The sequence below is a fragment of the Asparagus officinalis genome, chromosome 10 (assembly GCF_001876935.1).
Source record: "Asparagus officinalis chromosome 10, Aspof.V1, whole genome shotgun sequence".
NCBI classification, from domain to species: domain Eukaryota; kingdom Viridiplantae; phylum Streptophyta; class Magnoliopsida; order Asparagales; family Asparagaceae; genus Asparagus; species Asparagus officinalis.
Window position 1 is genome coordinate 10,333,313 of NC_033803.1, and position 21,727 is coordinate 10,355,039.

At 37.2% G+C, this 21,727-nt stretch overlaps 2 protein-coding genes across 2 annotated transcripts; one reads left to right on the forward strand and one right to left on the reverse strand.

Annotated features, from left to right (window-relative positions):
- On the forward strand, positions 1,151–5,755 carry LOC109825816 (probable auxin efflux carrier component 5a). The gene is given in 8 exon segments (XM_020392725.1): positions 1,151–1,234; positions 1,236–1,383; positions 1,590–1,602; positions 1,823–1,927; positions 4,140–4,225; positions 4,939–5,096; positions 5,428–5,504; positions 5,605–5,755. Coding segments are annotated over 8 exon segments (717 nt in total). The 5' UTR covers positions 1,151–1,177; the 3' UTR covers positions 5,678–5,755.
- On the reverse strand, positions 6,867–21,727 carry LOC109825079 (uncharacterized hydrolase YNR064C). Its single transcript, XM_020391791.1, has 13 exons — positions 21,703–21,727; positions 21,566–21,621; positions 20,579–20,679; positions 20,353–20,422; positions 18,849–18,918; positions 11,441–11,497; positions 11,291–11,358; positions 11,120–11,200; positions 10,860–10,937; positions 10,584–10,739; positions 8,517–8,669; positions 7,254–7,317; positions 6,867–7,155 (listed from the first exon to the last, which is right to left on the reverse strand). Exons 2-13 carry the CDS (start codon positions 21,566–21,568, stop codon positions 7,148–7,150), a joined length of 909 nt encoding a protein of 302 aa, XP_020247380.1. The 5' UTR covers positions 21,569–21,621; positions 21,703–21,727; the 3' UTR covers positions 6,867–7,147.

Genomic DNA, 21,727 nt, shown 5'->3' on the forward strand with positions numbered 1-21,727 from the left:
CCTAATCTAATTCGAAATTAAACCGAAGACCGTTACAGGTATACTGGAACCTCCTAACCGTACATCCTCTGCGGCTGGTAAGATAAAACGACGCTTGTTAATAAAGGTAATTAAGAGGATAATTTGTGTCGTATTAGATGAGGATTAAACGTGAAGATAGTTGTTAGTCATGCTGTTTTAGCCACTTCGATCAATTAATAAAAGTTTACGAGAAAGGGAGCAAATGCTGCCGCTTCTCATAAGAAAACGTGTATTCTCATATCCTTCTCAGCCCTCAATATTACATCATCAATCATCAATGTGAGACTAGCCAAATCCAATAATTAACAAATTGATCATTCCTCATTCCAATTAGCCCTCTCCTCAAGCTTCAAACATTTCCATGCCCCTCCTCAAAACCCCAACACCATACATATATTGTCCACACGATATTCTTGATGTCTCTTTTCACTGTATCAAAATTCTAAATTAAGTTTTATTGTTGAGGGTTATTACTATAAAAATCTAGGCTTCAAAGCATTAATTGTTTGATAGTATTTGAACCTAGATCAGTATAAATTAAGTTTTTAAAATATCTTTCCACTGACTCTGAAATTGTTGTGAGTTATTACGATCTTAGAAAATCTTAATTTGATTCAAAGATTGAAAGAATAGTCTATCATTGATTCATATGACCAGTGGTTAAATATATATTTTTATACATGATAGGAGACTTATAGAAAAAAAATATACACGTCTTGTTATATTTGACAGAACAATATATATATATATATATATATATAGAGCAAAACTTGTGTCCACTTAAGTGGACATCCACTAAACTTTTTAACCCTTAGATGTTTCCTAGGGATCCTTGCATGATATGAAGTGACTTTTTATATGTTAAATGAGTGGATATAAAGTTTGGTGGACACACTATTCTTGGAATTTGAAATCAGAATTATTCTATTAATACCATCTTAATATTTCCTCCACTACACCAAAAAATTGAAATTATGGCAAGAATTGATCTCATTCTCCATCGCATTCCCACATGCATTACCTTTTTCATGATTAATTCTGCATGTCCCCTTCTCTCCTCCTATATACACACAACCTCTCTCCTACGTTCCTCCTCATCATCATCATCATCACCATCAACCTAATTAAAAAAAAAAGAATACAATTAAAAAGAAAGATGATAGGATGGGGAGACATATACAAGGTGGTTCAAGCCATGGTGCCCCTCTACTTCGGCAGCCTCATCCCTCGGCTACGGCTCCGTCCGGTGGCTGGCGATCTTCACCCCGCTGGCGCAGCCGGACGCCATCAACCGCCTCGTCGCCTTCTTCGCCCTCCCCTTCTTCACCTTCCACTTCACCTTAACCATCAACCCCTTCACCATGAACTTTCGCTTCCTCGCCGCTGACTCCCTCTCGAAAATCCTCATAGTTGTCATTCTCTTTCTCTACGTCAGATTCTCCAGGCGCACTAACGATGGTGCCGCCGACAGCAATAAGGACAGGTATTGCTGGGCGATAACGGGGTATTCGCTTTTGACGATGACGAACTTGCTGGTGGTCGGGGGGCGGCCGTTGTTTGGAGGCGATGTATGGGAGGAAAGTGGGCGGAGGCTGTGTGGCAGACGTCGTGGTGCATGGGTGATTGTCTGAGCTGAACTGCTGCTGCTGTTTTGTTTTTGAGCGTTCAGGAAGGGCGGCGCGCCGAGGGGGAGGAGGATGGCGGGCGGGAGTGGCGAGAATGGAGGGGTGTGGGTGGTGTGTGAGGCGGCGACGGAGGAGGGGAAAGATGTTGAGGAGGAGGAGGAGCTGAGGCCTTCCAGGCCCACGTTTTGGATGTTGATGAAGATTGTTTGGATTAAGCTCGCCCTTAATCCTAACACTTACGCTAGTGTGCTTGGTGTTTCTTGGGCTTTCATTGCTAATCGGTAGGTATACATGCAAATTCTAATCAAATCTTGGGCTTTTTGTTTTTAGGTCCATTTGTTTACCTAGCTTTATTTTTAAACCCAAGAATTATTAGGTGTATCTTTAAACCTAACTTTCTTTTTGTATTTATCTTTAAACCCAATTCCAAAATATAATACTCTCATATGTGGGTCCCCCTATATAAAGAAATTGGGTTTAAAGATAAATTCAAAAAGAAAGTTGGGTTTAAAGAAACAACTAATAATACTTGGGTTTAAAGATAAAGTCAGGTAAACAAATGGACCTAAAAACAAAAAGCCCTCAAATCTTTCATAGACTTTTAAGGCATTACTTGAAAAGTTTTAGGGTAAACCACACGAAAAGTGCCATAAACTATGCTTAGGCTGAATTGCGGATAACCCCCTCATCTATATCTTCCGTACCAGAGAACACCACCTGAGTCTAGGGGTGCTAAACCGTATCCGTATCCGAGGAAATATCCGTATCTGTTAGGATACGGACATGGTTACTCAAATCTATAACAGATAGAATATGGTCATGGCTATGGTTTTGTAGTTAAATATCCGTTTTCAGAACCCAAATATCCGAATACACATTAACCATACTCTTACGATAGTTTCGATTCTTAAATTATGGATTTGTGGTTAATTTTGATAATCAAGATGTCTAATCTTGGCTTTTTTAGCTATAATGAACATATTAAGGATCTCTTTTGTATCACATGAACTATGTTTTTCTCAATACTATCTAGTTTTCTCATATTCGTTTTGTATCCGCAAGCATATCCGCTTATATCTACATCCATATCTGTATCCGTATCCGATTTTAGCAGATATGGATATGAATTTCCTTACCAAGATATATCCGTATCCGTATATGTATCCGAGATGGGTAAGCGGATATGGACATAGTAAGCATCATATCCAAGCCGTATTCGAACTGAATGCACCCCTACCTAAGTTTATGCCCTCAATAGCAGATAACTGTAACGCCCCGCCCCGAAATCCCGGAATCGGTACGCTATTAGATCTGATGGACTGGCCTCACAAATCACCACATGTCTTTTTAACTCGTTTTGTCCTCACTCATGCGCTCCTTGAAAAACTTCCCAGGGGATCACTCATCCTAGAATTTCTCCAGGCCAAGCACGCTTAACTTTGGAGCTTCTAAGAGTTGGGTTCCCGAAAAAAAGATGCATATTGGTGGTATGAGTATTCCAATCAAATCTATCAATACTAATCACATCACCCTCTCAAGGGTTGGGGTATTACAATAACCCCCCTCAACTTAGTGTTCCCTGGAATTTAGCTTTTTAAGAATAGTAATTCAGGGATGTTGAAGCCTTGATAAGGGGGTGTTTGTTTCATAATTTTAGGATATGAATTTCACAATGGGATTTGAAATCCATAGGTGTTTTGTTATGTGTTGAGATTTCTAAATATTGTTTGTTTCATTAATATTTTGGGATTTGAGATACTACAATTTGTAATATTTTGTTTGTTTCAAGCTCAAATTGTAGTATTACCAAATGCCAAAATTTTATAATATGATGAATATGTTATCTTGGTGAGGTTACCTTCTCACAAAAAGATAAAATTGGGATTTGTCAAATCCTCTCCAATTGAGAGTTAAGCACACCCATTGATGAGATTTGTCAAAATCTTCTCCAATTGAGAGGATTTGGTAAATTCTAAAAATTGGGCACTTTTTGCACTTTTGAGATTCAACATTCTAAAATTTTTCTTAAAACAAACATCATATATGGAATCCCAAAATATAAAAAAACTCACTTTTTAAGCCCAAAACTTGTAATCCATACCAAATGCTAAAATTTCTGGTGAAACAAACACCCCCTTAGGGGAGTTAAAAGTACAGATGAAGAGGGTCATTTGCAAATTACACCTATTTTTGTAATATGACCCTCATAACTTATCAACAGAAGACAGCGCATACACATCCTATCAAAATATTCTCTATTTTTCGAGCGTAAACGAACATTTTGAAATTCCTAAAACTGTCTCACGTAATCCATAAATGACACCAAAGGTTATTTGAATAAACTTTTAGATTTTACCTGATGGCACACATTAGAGAGTCGACATCAGTTGACAGTTTCACGACAAAAAAATTTGGTGAATAGGAAAAATGAATTAAATTTTGTTTTCAACTCAAGAAGTTTGATTATTTATTCGATGGCTTGAATTTTGACAGGTGGCACTTCCAGATGCCGGTTATCATGGATAATTCGGTCTTAATCATGGCAAAATCAGGAACCGGAATGGCTATGTTCAGCATGGGTAACATTACTAGCACCTTGTTACACGATTTCGATTATAAAAAAATTAGCAAAGCGATCACTGCATTTTTACCGCAAACTATTGTTTAGTTGACAATTATAGTTTACCTTGAAGCAAAAGTCAATGTAAATGCGTAGGATTGTAATAAATAGGGAAATTTTGCAAAATAGTCCATTTTTGCTAATTATTTAGCAAAATAGATCGTTTTGCTAAATAATTAGCAAAATAGACCTCTTTTGAAAAAAAAAGGTCGATTTTGAAAAACAAGACTAATCCGTGATTAGTAGTCGATTTTGAAAAAAAAAAGGCCAATTTAATCACGGATTAGTGACTCAGAAAACATACGGGATTAGTAGTCCCGTATGTTTTCTGAGTTCATCTCAATGTTTTGTAAAATTTTCTGAGTTCACTAATCCGTGATTAAAACATACGGGACTACTAGTCCCGTATGTTTTCTGAGCTGTTTTGCAAAATAGACCTCTTTTTGGCCTATTGGCCAAAAAAGGTCTATTTTGCTAATTATTTAGCAAAACGGTCTATTTTTCTAAATAATTAGCAAAAACGGACTATTTTGCAAAATTTCCCTAATAAATATCATCAATCTTTGTAATGTATGGCAGCCGTCCACTAAATAATATGCAGTTTTCCTATTGACTACCCTAATACAATCTTTTTGCTAAAGTTTTGGTCTAACATGTCAACATGTGACTTAGGGCTGTTTATGGCGCAACAAAAGAAGATAATCGCTTGTGGGCCTGGTTTGACGGCCATTGGCATGGCCCTGAGGTTCGTTGCTGGCCCTGCTGCGATGGCCGTTGGGTCTATCGCTGTGGGCCTCCATGGCGATGTTCTCCGAGTTGCAATCATACAGGTGAGACAATTGTATAATCCTTGATCTTTATCTTGACTGATGTGTTGTTGAGAAAACATATATCCAGATAACTATAAGTTGAATCGTTAAGATATCCACATCATAGTTGATAGAATGAACGTACATCACACCGGTGATATTGATATGTTGCATCCCGAACATTCACCTAAGATTAATGATATGAGATAGGAAGATTTAGATGTGCAACCCATGAGCCGACATGAAACTGGGGTGACACAAAAGCTTTGGTTTAACAAAATAATGATAACACTAACTAATCCTTGTCTTAACTGTTTTTTTTTTTTTCCTTCTTTTGTTTTTAATTGTGCAGGCTGCGGTACCTCAATCCATTACCTCGTTTATATTTGCCAAGGAGTATGGTTTGCATGCTGATGTGCTGAGCACTGCGTAAGTAAATAGATACAATCTTACAAGGTTTCAGTCATCAAATTACTTGGGTGCTCAACTCTAATGTATATATATTTTTTTTTCCCTCAATTTTTTGCAGGGTAATATTTGGGATGCTGGCCTCTTTACCGATACTCGTCGTATATTATATACTCTTAGAATTCATGCATTAATTGTAAAGGAAGGAAAACTAACCTCCTTGATCACTTCTCTCTTTTTTTTTGTATTTTTACTAATTCCACAAGGAATTTGTTGGCTGTCCTCCAATAGAAGAAGTATACTCTGATGAGTTTTTGGTTACCTTACTTGGCGTTAGAAAGAATGTGGCATCAAGGACACCGTCTTAATCTCTCATGAAGATTAAGATAGAGTGCAAAATTTTAAAACAGACCCCTTTGCAAAAATATTCTCAAAAAAAGATCTGTTTTGAAAATATTCGCAAAAAACGATCTAGTTTTAGTCTCAGGGCTGAAACTGGGTCGTTTTTTGCGAAAAATGTTCCCAAACTTCATGGGAGTTGAACTTTCGTGAAGTTTTTTTCAAAACAAAACTTCACAGGAGTTGAACCTCCCGTGAAGTTTGAAAACATTTTTCGCAAAAAAACGACCCACTGAGGCTGAAACTGAGTCGTTTTTTTAAAAATAAAGTAAAAACGGATATTTTTTTTTGGAATATTTTTGTAAAGTGGTCTGTTTTCAAAATTTGTCCGGAAATCTCTACAAGGAAGAATACGAACAAAACTAAGGGGAAGACAAGTAGGGAATTTTAGAGAATTTATCCTCCCACTAATGCAGTTGTTAACTCAAATAGTATCAAATGCGGCTGGTATTATTGGACCTCTGGCATAATCCTTTCGAACAGTAAATGGGTGTCAACATGAGATTCTTTTCCTTGAGTGATGAGTGACGCGCGATACACTTCACGGTGTCTCTGGATGAGGGGTAGCCAAGGAGAAGGGAAGGAAAGTTAACACTTTTAAATCTATTTGGGAGTCTTTTTTAGGGATGTTTTTTTTTTTTTTTGGAAAGGTAACAAAAGAGGGTAGGAGAAAGTTTATATTATATTTGCTCTCCCCTTCTCTACCTTTCCTTTCTCTATTTTACCTTTCCTTTCCTCCCCCTAGTATCCCCAGACACAATGTTAAATTAAATTCAAAACCATTCTATTTGAAAACAATATTTAGACTGTTATGCTCACATACCAGATGTACTTACATAGAAAGGTACAGGTACAAAGCTTAGGCAACAAATTGCAAATACCTACTATATGCATGCTGTAATCCATCAAATTTGCGTGGTTACTTTTATGAACTAAGTCCAATAATAACTTATAAAATTAAGTTCTGTCATGGCGGCCTTCAGCTAAAAATTAAACAATGGGACTAGTATACTTTGGACAAAATACATAATCCAGATAGCTCAGTTACAAAGCACAAATCTAACTTGTTTTTCCCAATTATGCAACTAAATTCAACATTCAAACCTAGGAAACATGACAGATTGTCCAGCAGAATATCATATTGAGTCACCCTTGAGTGAAGATTACTATGTACAATACCCAGTACATCATATTGCTAACTCGGTTCAAGGAGCACAATTGTGTATGTTGAACTTAACATGGAATTATGCAACTTATGACATAATCTATTTATCTGCAAGATTCATATGCCTTCAGTAAGTTGGAGATTTTCCGCATTCACCAATTGAAATAGGATCAGGTAGCTACCAAAGTATATCTATTTAACTTTACCAATAATTCGTGCAATGATCTTTCCGAGCTCTTCTCCTGAATCCTCTTGCACATGGTGACCTGCCTGCGATATTCCACAAGAACTTTAAGTTTACCATCAAACTGTATGTTTCATTCTCACGAAAAAGTTTTCAAACATTTAATGAATACTTATATAGAAATTTTTATTTGAACTGCATTCCATCTGCGTTACCTGTTACCTGCATGCAATGGTGGACCCAAAAAAAATTCTGAAAGGGGCCACTCCAGCAAGCATCAGACTTACGGACCCAGGCCGCGGGGACCACGTCTGGACGGGTATGTGTTGTGTGCTTGTAGGGGGCCCGGCGCAGCGGCGGCGGGCGGGCGCCGGATAGCCGGTGATTGTGGAGAGATTGCCTATTGGAAAAGTAGTAATAAGTATTGGCTTTAGGTTATTGGGATTGTTAATAGACCTCAATAGGACTAACTTTACATGGCGCCAGCCATTTGAGCATTCATTTTCTTGAAATAAGACGAACTTCTAACTTCAAATAGTGGCTAACGCAAATGTGTTTATTTGTATATGTAAGTTAAGAATTCCATTTAAAGCGACGGTGCCAATTTTTAAAGTTTTTCTTTCCTTCTTGGTTTCTTGGGCCGGAGGGCGGGCGGGGGCGCGGGCCGGCAGCTTTGACAGTCTTTTAAATATAAAATTTGAGAATGTTAGCGTACAACTGCCCGGCTGACTACACATATGGATCCACCCCTACCTGCATGAATTTAGCGAAGTTCTATGCATGTAGCATGTCCGTTACCATTTAGTTGTTTCTAATGATTGTTAACCATAAGTCCCATTTAAACCAGATTACGAGTATTTTAGGCTTTGAGCATCAATTTTAATTGTTAACTAATATATTGGCACCCAAAAATATTACCAGTAAATAGTTAACGATTAAAAGCCTCAAAGTTTACAGAGAAAATCTTATGCGATGAGCTGTTCAGAACAACTATTCAAAATTGCATATTATTGTTTCCTAATTGCTTATCAATGTTTGCTGATCTTCAACATATATTCAATTCTAGGGATCTAATGGTGCTATACAAGTGTTGAAACAAGAGAGAGACGACTGCTAGGTAAAGTTTGTCTATTGAATTTCCAGAAATGCTTCTTAGCTAAGCCTAAAATAACAATACTTAAAAATAATGAAATATTCATAAACGAATACTAGAGCAAAGCACTTGATAGAGCAATAACAATTATTATAACGATATGATACAATGAGGGAGGGCGAGGGAGCAAACCATTGGCAGTTCCACCAGTCTATGGTTTAAGGACTTGCAATAATCTTCAACACCGTCATAGCCCAACCATCGATCTCTTAGACCCCAACATATTGTTGTGTCTGTCTTCCAAGATTCGCTGGCTAATATTGTCCTCATTGATTCAACATAAACCTATTAGAGATGATTAAAGAAGAGGTTTAACCTGATTGTATATGCAAGTAAGAACCATGGCATAAAAAATTAGTTCAACCAAATAAACTTAAGAGAAAAAAATTGTGTGAAACAAGTGTATGTTAATAAAGTTTTTCTGCAGTCTGTAGAGAAACTTTTGATAAACAAAGTTCTCTCCAGATACTAGCCAGTCTTAATCAATCAGAAGTCTAAACCTAGTGGCCTAACAAATCCTCTGCAGATCGCTTTGCCTTGAACAAGGAAAACATTCAAAACCCCGGCTGTCTATCCCCAGGCAGAAATTCTATTAACTATGTGTGATTGATTGTTCTCTTAATATTTTGAGCGAAAAGGTGGAAAGTCCTGGAGCACAAGGTTTCAATATATCTTCTTCAAGTCTCACTTCAATATAATTTGTTTGGTGATGGGTCAGTAACATCCAAATAGAACCAATAAGGATGAGAGCTACTTAGATCATGCTGATGTCTTTACAAACTCAATTATGAACTGAATATAATTAAGAATAATAATGTAAAACAAAAGAGAAAAGTAGACTGCTTTCTTAGATATTTGATGCTAGAAACAAAACAGACAGTATGTCTCATACTATATCAAGCACAATGGATAGTGTAAGTCCAACAGTCAAAGACATCAACAACCTCATACTGAGTGCAGAATACAATTGCATGGCTGAAAGGAAAAAATAGAGCAAGGCAAATGCAGCTATGCCCTATTTAGACAGAGGAATAATAGGGTATAATGTCTTTTATTTGTGTGAGCCAAACACTCGAATCTCGACTTAGTATTAGTTTAGACCTCTTATTTGGTAATTGATTCAGTTACCAAATATGTACAACTTTATAAGCCAAACGAAACAATGTAATGGAAATGTGTTATTTTACAGATTGGTTATTTGAAAGAGAAAAATATCATAATGTCGACAGGTATAGGGATGATGATGATGCAAACGTAACTGCAGGGGAATGAAATTAAGCTATTCAGGTAACATCTAACAAAAGATAGAATTGCAGATTCTCATATGTATATAAGCCACTTTGCTGCGAATTGCACTTCTACCAGATCAGGACAATTGGAATCTTTATTTCCAGAAGATGAAATAACAAATACTTAAATGAACTCCTCAAGTGAGATAGGTAAGGCAACACTCCAAGCAACATTGATATAAACAATATTGCAATTGGAAAAAAAAAGTCAAAGATTAATCTGAACGATATTAATGCTGGAACTCCAAAGAAATTTGATATCACTGACCAGTATACAGTAAGTCATAACCAGTCCAAATGCAAAAATAAATAAAATAAAATAAATAAATAAATAAAAATAGAAAAAGGGACTTCACCGTTGAACTAAAAATGCCAGCATACATCAAGTGGTATTTATCCCTAGTACGAAAAAGGCTCACCGTTGAGCTAATACAATGCTTTGGACTCATGGCATAAAAAATGTCAGCAAAAGTGCGCTTTCAGAAATAATACTGATGTCAAAAGTTTAGAAGAATAAGATTCTTTGTAATGACTATGAACATGCTATTTTCAAACTCAGAAATTCCTCTGGACGTAGTGTTCAAAAGGATCTTCTGTAGTGTTGATTTACTGAATAAGAATTTAACGGATTAACTTTAATAGTATAAAGCTAAGACCTCTATGAGAAAAATACATGCTTTGCATGAGCAAATAGTACAGTGAGTTTAATTATCACACTAGTATATGTAGTTCCAAGGTCAGCATAGAAGCATTCATCATCCAATGATTAATAATATTTCAATAACACACATCACATAATAGGACTAAACATAAATTCAGGTAAATATAGGCTGAAAATCACACATTAGAAAAAAAAATACAAAGAAAAAAGAGCAAAGGAAGCAACTATTCATGCAAAAAGGGATTTCACCTTCAAGTCCTTACTCATGGTTCTACTTATCGCATTTAATGCAAAACCAGAAGATCCAGAAGTAAGATATGGTCTTCTATAAACCATTGCATCCTCCTCTTTCATTTTATATGGCCCACAACTAGTCAAAGCCTTATCACTAGCTCTGAGAGGATCCTGCAAGCAGAAACCACAAGTACTTTAAAAAAAGTCCTCCCCCTCTTCTTATAATTTGAAGTTTTGAACCTTAAGAAAGAATCACATGAGATGCAATTGACGATAGCATAGTCGTCTAACCTGGGAGAATATCTCACCCAACAAGAAGCTGCTGAATATGGACAAAGTTGATGGTAACTTGATGTGCTTTTCCATTATCTTTAATTTGAGAAGAAACATATAAAAGGATGTTTCAGTTTTCAGTACAAAATGAAAGAAACTTTCATTGAGTAGAAAAAACACAAATAAAACTAAGAAACATAGATGTACAGAAGCATGTTATCCCAAGATATACAATAGTTTCTGAAGAAAGATAAGATAGATGTTTGCAATTTTCTTACGGGGGGGTTGATGAGAATAAGATTTTTCAGTTTTTCTTGGTGACAGCTGGCATATTTGACAACTATTGGAGCAAAATAGCCCTGCAAAACATTTGATTTTAAACAAACCTTTTACTGCAAGGAAAATGCAACAAAATGTACAAACGCATGTTGAAAGTTGTAGCAAAAAACCTGGACAACAAGTGAAAATTTATCTTGACCAAGTGCATCAATAAGTGACTCCAAAGATGAAACAAATTCTGTAACATGTAAATGCCTCTATAAGTAGAAAGTATCAAGGTTTGGCAGAATACGCAAGAAGTATGTTTCTGAAACAGTTACCATCCAATGTATAGTCAAAGCCATACTTTGGCTGAGGCTTCTCTGAAAATCCAAAACCTGGAAGCAGGAAAGGTGTTGATTTGTCAACACAATAAATAAATTATAAATTATCTAAAAGAAAAAATACTTTATGATACCGCCCCATATTGACTGTAGAAGATAGCGAACTTTTTATGTCCGATATGCAGACTGAAAAGACTCAGTTTAAGCATTCAACAGGAAAATTTGTTCTTTCTCCTTATCGCCATGTTATTATAAAAATGACATTTTTTCTCTTTCCTTGCTACTAGATGCAGCCTTTTCACTAGCATCCTGACAGCTCTTCCATCTAAATAGAAGTACTGCCTCCTTCAAAATGCTCAAATATTGTACCCATTTTTTCAGACCTCTTCAAAACATTCACTCCTTATCTTGTCCTTAAACAGTTCAAACTTAGTCCATCTTTGCACCACATTTTCTCCTCATTTTCATTGATGTTTACAAAGTTTTTAATTGCCAAGGTTTACTCATTTATAACACCTAAGAAACAATGGTCAACTCCATTCACTAAGCTCTTATCCAATTATACTTTAGTAGACAATTTGAGTTATGAAATCTAGTTAGTTCCTGCTTGACCTCTCCCCACGTCTCCCCCAAACCACCCATCTACCTCACACCCACCCACGCACACATCCCAAAAGCTAGGTAGCACGGATACGGGTGTGGACGCAAACATGGACACAGGACATGACAAATTTGTATAACGTAGGATACGGGGACATGGCTATATATGTATGTGTGTGTATATACGTATACGTACATACATACATATGTATGTATGTCTATGTATACACACACGCAAATATATGTATACAAACACATAAATATATATAGAAAAATGATAAAATGAGATGGCGAGATGAGATTCTTCTCGTGAGCTAGCCTACTAGGCTACTCGATACGATGATCTGCACTATCCACCCTAATTTACAACCCACATGATCTATAAGTAGAAAAAAAACCATATCATTTAGAAAATTTTAATCATTATTTTATCTATGTACAAAAGGGACGACTATTAAGCAGTTTGAAAAATTAACATATTAAACTAGTTTAATTCCTATTCTAGAAGCTCACAATGTAATCATTACTATATATAATATATATATATATATATATATATATATATATATATATATATATGAGATTAATGGGTATCATTGTCATTGTCAAGGAGAGGATTTTACTCCTTGACTCCTATGTGGCACAATCCCCATCAAGACAAATTCTGATGCAGTGCGGAAGTAGTAGCCTCGGAATCCACCAAGGACAGTCTTCGAATCCACGAAGAGCTTCGAATTCACAAAGTAAATATTAAAGAAAACAAAATTTTATTAATTAAAAGTTATGCCTCTAGGGCTTACAAGACTCTACTTAAATAGAAAAAGAATCAAGACGTCTACAAGTACTCAAAACTCCTACAAGGACCCAAACTTTACCAAAAGTAGTAAAAAAGAATTTCTAAAATATTAAAACTCCTAAAAAGACTCCTTATAACTAGGAAAGTCCACAGGTCAAATCTGAGATCAAATCGGATTTGTTTCCTAATCAATACAGGCTCCTAAAATATTACTAAAAATAGTAAAAATCGAATAATAATACAGATATCTCTCAAACCGTAAGGAATTTGGCGAAACAAAGAAAACAAACCGAACCCTTGGGGTGGGTTTGGTTGGCTCCGTCTCGTCGAGATAGCGATTTTCATATATAATTCGTCCAATTCCGATGTACGGTTTGAAAGTTATGGATGTTTCTTCGTAGCAAGTTATTTTCTTCGACCGATTTGAAAGTTTGGGTTTGCGACTGTCCCACTTTGACATAAACATGTCTATCGTGTGTTCTACATCAGTCCCCCTGCTTGAAAAGAGCTCGACCCCGAGCTTACACTTGCATGAACAACTGTTGGTAATACTCAAACAAATCTGTAATATTAAAACTAGGAGAGATACCTAAATCTGTAGGAAGGTCAACCACATAAGCATTGTCGCTAATCTTTTTTAGTATTTTGCATGGACCATACTTCTTATTCTTCAGCTTGTTGTAGGTGCCCACGGGAAAATGTTCTTTTCGCAGAAACACCACCACCGTATCTCCCTCTTCAAACACCTTCTTTCTCCTGTGTCGATTAGCATCAGCCTTATATTTAGCATTAGACTGCTTTATCTTCTCCTTTACTTCTTGTTGGATAGACCGTATCTTTTCAACCATATGATCTGCAAGAACACTCTGTCCGGGAAGCTTAGGCGGTGGAGCAAGGTTAAAATAATGATTCGGAAGCCTTCCATACACAATCACAAAGGGAACCTTGCCTGTAGTTCGATTCTCCATACAGTTATAAACAAATTCAGCACGTCCCAGAGCAAGATCCCACTGCTTCGGATGATCGCCAGAGATGGATCTAAGAAGGTTACCGAGAGTGCGATTTACTACTTCAGTTTGGTCATCCGTTTGAGGATGATAAGCAGTACTGAACTTAAGATAAATATTGAATCGCTGCCACAAAGTCCTCCAAAAGTAGGATAAGAACTTAGAATCACGACCGGATGTGATGGATTTTGGCACTCCATAAAGGCGAACTATCTCCCGAAAGAAAAGATCGGCAACGCGACTAGCATCTGCAGTCTTCTTGCATGGAATGAAGTGCGCCATCTTCGAAAACCTATCAACCACAACATAAATAGAATCCATACCTCGTTGGGTTCTAGGCAGTCCCAACACAAAGTCCATAGAGATATCATGCCATAGCGCATCAGGAACAGGTAAAGGTGTATACAATCCTGTATTCTGAGACTGTCCCTTAGCAACTTGATAAACTGAACAACACCGTACATATTTTTCTGCTCCCTTCTTCAGCTGAGGCCAGTAATATCACTCTTCAATAGAAGCAATCATCTTGTCTCGCCCCAAGTGTCCTCCTAACCCGCCAGCATGAAGGTCTCTAATTATCTGCTCTTTTAACGAACTCTGGGGTATGCATAACTGATCTCCATGAAATAAATAACCATCCTGAATATGAAAGTCTTTGACTGATTTATTCTGTTGACAGTCGTCCCAAAACATCCTTAAAGTCTTCATCCTCTGCATACAGCTCCTTTAGGTACTCAAATCCAATCACTTCTGATTACAAAGTTACTAGTAAACTAGCTCTCCGACTGAGTGTATCTGTAACCTTATTCTGCTGTCTGGATTTGTGCTTCAAAACAAAGGTGAAACGCTACAGATATGCCATCCAACGAGCATGCATACGATTGATGGTAGTCTGACTATTAAGGGACTTCAAAGTCTGATGGTCAATATTAAGCAGAAACTCCCGCGAGATCAAATAGTACTCCCAATGCTTTAAAGACTGAACTATAGCATATAACTCTAGCTCATATGTGGTCCATTTCTGCCGAGCTTCGCTGAGTTTCTCGTTGTAGAAAGCAACTGGACGTCCTTCTTGAAATAGCACACCACCAATTCCTATGATGGACGCATCACAATCAACTTCAAATACCTTTTGAAAGTATGGAAGTGCAAGCACTGGTGCGGTGGATAACTTCTCCTTGATCAGTGCAAAGCTACGATCCGCTTCTACTCCCCAATTAAACTTACCTTTTTTTTATGCATTCAGTGATAGGAGTTACTATACTGTTGAAATTTCTGACAAATCTCCTATAGAACATTGCTAGGTCATGAAAACTACGAACCTCACTGACAGACTTTGGTGTAGGCCAATCTCGAATAGCACGCATCTTCTCTTCATCAATATGGATGCCCTCTACACTAACGATAAAGCCTAGAAATACAAGGTTATTGGTCATAAAGTTGTACTTCTTCAGATTGATGTACAACTTGTTCTCCTGTAAAACTGCTAGTACCTTCCTCAAGCGGTCCAGATGTGCAGTCTTGCTCTGATTATAAATCAGGATATCATTGAAGTAAACTACAACGAACTTGCCGATAAAGGGTTTTAATACCTGATTCATCAAACGCATGAAAGTGCTAGGAGCATTAGAAAGGCCAAAAGGCATGACTAACCATTCATACATGCCTTCTTTTGTCTTGAAAGCAGTCTTCTACTCTCTCATTCTCTAATCCGAATCTGATGATATCCACTCTTGAGATCTATCTTGGAGAACACTTTTGATCCAGATAACATATTTAACATGTCTTCCAGCCATAGGATAGGAAATCGATACTTCATGGTGATCTTATTGATAGCCCTACTGTCCACACACATGCGCCACTCTTTGTTCTTCTTCGAAACTAGTAACGCTGGCACGGCACACGGACTCATGCTAGGTCGTATAAGGCCTTTCTGGACGAGGTCATCCACCTGCTTCTACAAAATCTCTCCTTTGGGCTCATCCGATAGTGTGGTAAATTTGGTAGCCGAGATCCCGGAATGAGGTCAATCTGATGTTGAACATCTCGAAACATTGGTAATTCAGAAGGAAGATCATCGGGGATAACTGCATCGAATTGCTGCAAGAGGGTCTGTACTTTAGGTGAAATTTTAGCGGTGGCAGAATCATCTTTTTTCGAGACAATAAGAGCATAAACCTCATCGGATTGTTTCACATCTTTCATAAAGTATTCATTGTCAACGACCAAAAACATCTTCTTTCCGCAACATTGGTTTTAACAGGCCCCTTCTCGGTTAGAGGCTTGAACACAATTCGTCGACCATCCTTCTTAAAGATATAAACGTTATCCTTCCCTCTATGCGTAGCATCAACATCAAACTGCCATGGCCTGCCTAGCAGCATATGACAAGTATCCATCTCAACTACATCGCACAATGCCTCATCAACATAAGTTCGGCCAATGAAAAAAGATACCCGACACACCTCATCACCCTGCACGTTATTACCCTTACGAATCCAACCGATCTTGTAGGGAGTAGGGTGCTTCTCCGTCTTCAAACCTAATTTCTCCACAATGTGTCGAGACTCGAGAGACAATATTCTCACTGTTCCCACTATCAATGATGACATCACAGATCTTCTATTTCACTACGCATCTTGTGCGGAAGATGTTATGCCTCTGTGGTGGTTCTTCTGTCTTTGGGGCTAATAATAGTCGTCGCACAACACATGAAAGTTGTTCCCCATCATCATCAGGATCCAATCCACCATCATAACCTTCAAAATCGTCTTGGTCTACGTCTTCGTCTTCGTGATCTGTCATATTCACAACACCTCTTTTAGGGTACTGATTGGATCGATGACCAGACTGTCCACATCTATAGCACTTAATCGGGTCAGGCTTGACATATGGGTTCGGTGGTGTAGTCTTCTTTGCTGTTGTTGATGTATCCTTTGCCTTCTCTATTGTAGTATCTTGATCAGAAACAGTTTGAGACTGTTTATTCCTACCACGATTAAAGCTCGTGCGCGGTCTTTTGGAAGCTTCCCATGATCATTTACTATTTCGTCTGAGTTGTCGCTCTACCTTCTCGGCTAGGCTATGTCTGCTAAGGTATAGGTCTGCTGCAAAGATACACGATCCTGAATCGCCATCCTCAATCCCTCCGTATATCTGGACATCTGTTGTGCCTCGCTCTCGTTTAAGTTGTTGTAGGATGACAGTCGATAGAACTTCTGCGTGTACTCATCCATAGTTCTACCACCTTGCTTATAATTCTGGTATTGTTCAAATAAAACTTATTCATAATCACTTGGCAAGAAACGGGCCCTCAGTAGTTTTTTCATATTTTCTTACCTTTCGACCTTCGGCTTTTCTTGACGAGATTGATTCAGACAAACAGATTCCCACCAAGCTGAAGCTCCACCTTTGAGTCGGTAGGCCACCAATTTTACCTTACGCTCTTCTGGGATCTTCATATACTCAAAGAATCTCTTTACTTCTGCAATCCAGTCGAGGAATTCTTCGATATGAAGTTGCCCGTTGAAAGATGGTAGATCCATCTTCATCTTGAAACCTCCAGCGTCATAATTTTCCCTTCGTCGACGGTCTCTATGATAAACACCGCGACGTGGGGTTGTATAGTTATCTTCCTCGCTGTCAGATTCATCATATGGAGTCGGTGGAGTCGGATCACGTCGTTGGCGACCATCAACGCGATTTTGAACTCCCGTCATGTTCAGACGCTCAACTACTGCCTCAAGCCGCTCTATGACAGTGTTTATCTGATTAACATCGACCTTTAGCACGTCGAACACAGTTCGAGAAATAGGAGCTTCATCACCTGTCATTTGATCAGAAGAACAAGACTCTGATACCAATTGACGCAGCGCGGAAGTAGTAGCCTCGGAATCCACCAAGGACAATCTTCGAATCCACGAAGTAAATATTGAAGAAAACAAAATTTTATTAATTAAAAGTTATGCCTCTAGGGCTTACAAGACTCTACTTAAATAAAAAAAATAAGACTTTTACAAGGACTCAAAACTCCTATAAGGACTCAAACTTTACCAAAAACAGTAAAAGAATTCCTAAAATATTAAAACTCCTAAAAAAACTTCTTATGACTAGGAAAGTCCACCGGTCAAATCGGATTTGTGTCCTAATCAATACAGACTCCTAAAACATTACTAAAAATAGTAAAAATCGGACAAAAATACAGATATCTCTCAAACCGTAAGGAATTTTGCGAAACGAAGGAAGCAACCCGAATCCTTAGGGTGGGTTAGGTTAGCTTCGTATCGTCGAGATAGTCGATTTTCATATATAATTCATCCAATTCCGACGTACGGTTTGAAAGTTATGACCGTTTCTTCGTAGCAAATTATTTTCCTCGACCGAGCCGGTGTTTGGGCTTGCGACTGTCCCACTTTGACATAAACATATATGTCGTGTGTTCTACATCAAATTCTCTCTCCTACTTTATTTCCATGGTGGGAATTGTGCCACATAAGAGTCAAGGAGGGAAATCCCCTCCTTGATCAAATATTGAATTAAAATACCTATAACATTTGCATGTTTCTTTCTATTCTAGTTAAATCAAACTAAGAATAAGGTTTAACAATAAATTTTTAATTTTAACCGCATGGGATAATATGATGGGCATTTTTCAAATATTTAAGTAATGGGTTTCAGTTATCGGGTTTTGAATCCAATATTACCAAAGAAACTAGTTTAGGGTATAATCAATAGGGAAATCAAGTTTTTCTTTGAACCACATACGTCCATGGTGTGTCCACGGAGATTCTGTGTCCGACACATGGATGTCCAGAATGTTGTGTTCGAGTAACCTAGCACTACACAAAGGGGGGAAATCCTCACCTCCAAACAAAACACTGACAAAGTTGTTCGGATCTCTTCTTTTTCTATTGTATTGGCCTTAAATGGATGGTAGAACAAAGTCTCTTACAAACCAGATGGAAAGACAGAATGGCATACATAAAAAAAATCATGACCATACCAAGCCAATCAAAAGCAATAGCGTGATAATCTTCACAAAGAACAGGAAGGACTTTGCGAAATGAATATGCCTGTTATCAAAGATCCAAAAGGAAAAATAGTTCAGCTGGCAGATCTTGCTTCCTATCAGATTGAAAAACATAAGAAAACATAGGAAATATGAAAGCAGCTTTATGTTAGTATCATATTTAGATAAATGCATTAATTGCAACCTCAGAAATTAAGCAAATAGCCACTAGAATAGGAAATGATAGTACCTAGCACGATAGGATGCTGGTATTGTTAGATGGTGCTGGGAAACGTTCATGACCAGCAAAAAAATAAAAAAAAATCCTTGACATGGCAATTGCATCTGCTTATCATGGCATACTTAATAGATTGTGGCACCTATACGCTATATGACATATCTATTAAAGAAATGTAATGTAATGAAATCAAGCATTTTCATCATGATGCAGAAAAATTTCTCCCATCTTGCCATACAGCAACACATTTTAGTGGATGTTAAAATTCATGCTGACTATACAATAAGAATATAAGATATGAATGTGCTTTAATTATTAACTTTAGATAAGGGCATAACTAAAAGAGCAAACATAGAGAAAATAAGAAGAAATAACAGGAATACATGATAAACACTCATATTCAGATATGAGAGAGCAAAGGAAACTGTTTGATATTGGATTTGCTTTCTAATGCATTCAGGAAGATCTTCAGTTATGTTTAGGATCAACCTGGACCCATCAGATGGGACTTCTTTTTTATACACTTCACACTCATGTTAAAATACAATACAACCTGATTTGCTACAGCACATTGGGTGACTAAGTAGCCAATTTAATCCTTACAAAGACATTGTTCTCTATCAACTCAATCTATCATACTTATTCTCTAGGTGACCTGCGAAATCTGTTCTAAACCCTAAAAGAGAAAATGGATGAATATAGTAAGAATCTATCTCTACTTATTAAATTGACAAATTTAAAATCTGTCTTGAATGGCACTGAACTTGGCATGCTCAGGGAAGGGGTCTATGTAACTTCAATATGGGAGAAAAAGAAACAAAATAAAACTTGTGCACACTATTTATTGTCTTATATAAGAACCAACTTGGAATCATCCCAAGCAAAGCACAATTGATGATTCATGAAATCTAGACATAGGATAGCATTATGTTGATATTATCAGACTATTTCTCCTTTACCTACAGTATACTATTAACCAGCATTATGTAACATGATATTGTTAGTTACTTCATGATCCTCTAATACTGGTGGTCTCTATTTGATCCATTCTGAATCATTGAAAGGCACTCAAATACTGGTAGTATCTATTTGAACCATTCTGAATATTGAAAGGCAAAATAGAAATGGTACATGCTTCTCATAGAACAGAATCCATAACAGCAAAGATATAAACCGTTTGCTGTTTTAAGAAACAAACGCTAAAACCATTCATATTTCTACTATATAGGAGGTTGTTACAAGTTCAATAATGATCCTTACCTGAGATGGAAAACCATGAATTAGTATGACTGAATGATTAGAGGAGTTTCCAGATTCGACACAAAACCATCTACAAACACAAGCATAACATTTGTATGAGATATTCTAACAATGCACGGCAGGTTTCACTAACTTATTCTAACATGGGCCCTATGGCATGTTGGTTTTCCTGATTACAACTCCAAACTAGCTGATAGTCTGCTTACCACTCAGAATGCTGATTCACCTGAAAACATCATCTGCAGATTGCGAGCCAGCTCCCATGGTAAGACCAAAAATTGGATCCTTTGCCCTCCCTTTGCCGCCGTAGACAGGATAAGCTTTTATCTAGTATAATAAGAAAGTTAACAGTGCTAAAATAAGATTTGAAACTAGATTCTCTAAGAAGCAATCAAATATCAGCAGACAATTATTGATAAGACACATGTGCATGCATCAGGATATATGAGGATATAACGAGGAATATAACTACAAGCACAGTTAGAGCCCTAGATTTCTGCTAACAGGCTTAATCTCATTCTTTTCTGTGGAAGAACAATCTAAACCCATAACACTTCAAATCTTGCAACTACCCAGCCTTGTACAACCTTCTTCATCTTCACAACCTTTAGATAGCATACCTTATTCCTACCAGGTTGTTACAATAAGTTGGCAACTCCCTTCAACCCCACTTCAACTTATTGGGCAAATAATGCTATTAAAAAATAGCAGAAAGGGAAAAAAAATCTCTTCCTTATGTTTCATGCATAGTATCAACAGTTGTTCCTTATGACATACAGATGCTCACCTACTGCATACTAATCTACTATACTTCAATTACTAGATTTTGATCTAGTTAAATCAATTGATCATTCTAATATACCTGAGGTAAAGGATATATATCATGAAAATTTAACCCAGGAAAACAATGGACAACGTTTTCCAAGGTGAGAACCTCTTTCTCCCGGAATTTTACCACATAGTGATAATGTTTCGTGATATTAATGTTTTCTAAAATTAAATTTCTTTGGAGAAAAGATGTACGAATAGCATGCTCTTCTTGGACTTTGTTATTTGACCAGTGGGCCTCTAGAATTAATAAGTTAACTTCTTATTATCATTTCAACATGATCAATGGCTTAAATACACTGAAATAAAACCATAACAAATTATGTTCTTTCAAGTAATTATTTATTTTTCAGTAATAGCGTGAGTTAGCGATGCAGTAGAATACCATTTTTCCTTTAGCAAACCATTCATCGGATGGACTCTTCCCATCAGAATACTTCCCTGTTCCAATTTCAAATATTTCATCGCCTAAAACCTCAAATTTCCTTAATTTATAGCAAAAAACAAAGAAGCATCCCGAACCTCCACTGAAGGAGAATCCATCGCC

Bases quoted from the DNA above. Each gene is read 5' to 3' on its own strand.
- LOC109825079 (XM_020391791.1), bottom strand. The intron at 20,423-20,578 runs GTGAATCAGCAT...TTGTGTTTGTAG, and splicing joins TCTGCAGATGATGTTTTCAG to ATGGTTTTGTGTCGAATCTG. The intron at 7,318-8,516 runs GTTTGCTCCCTC...GGAATATCGCAG, and splicing joins GACTGGTGGAACTGCCAATG to GCAGGTCACCATGTGCAAGA.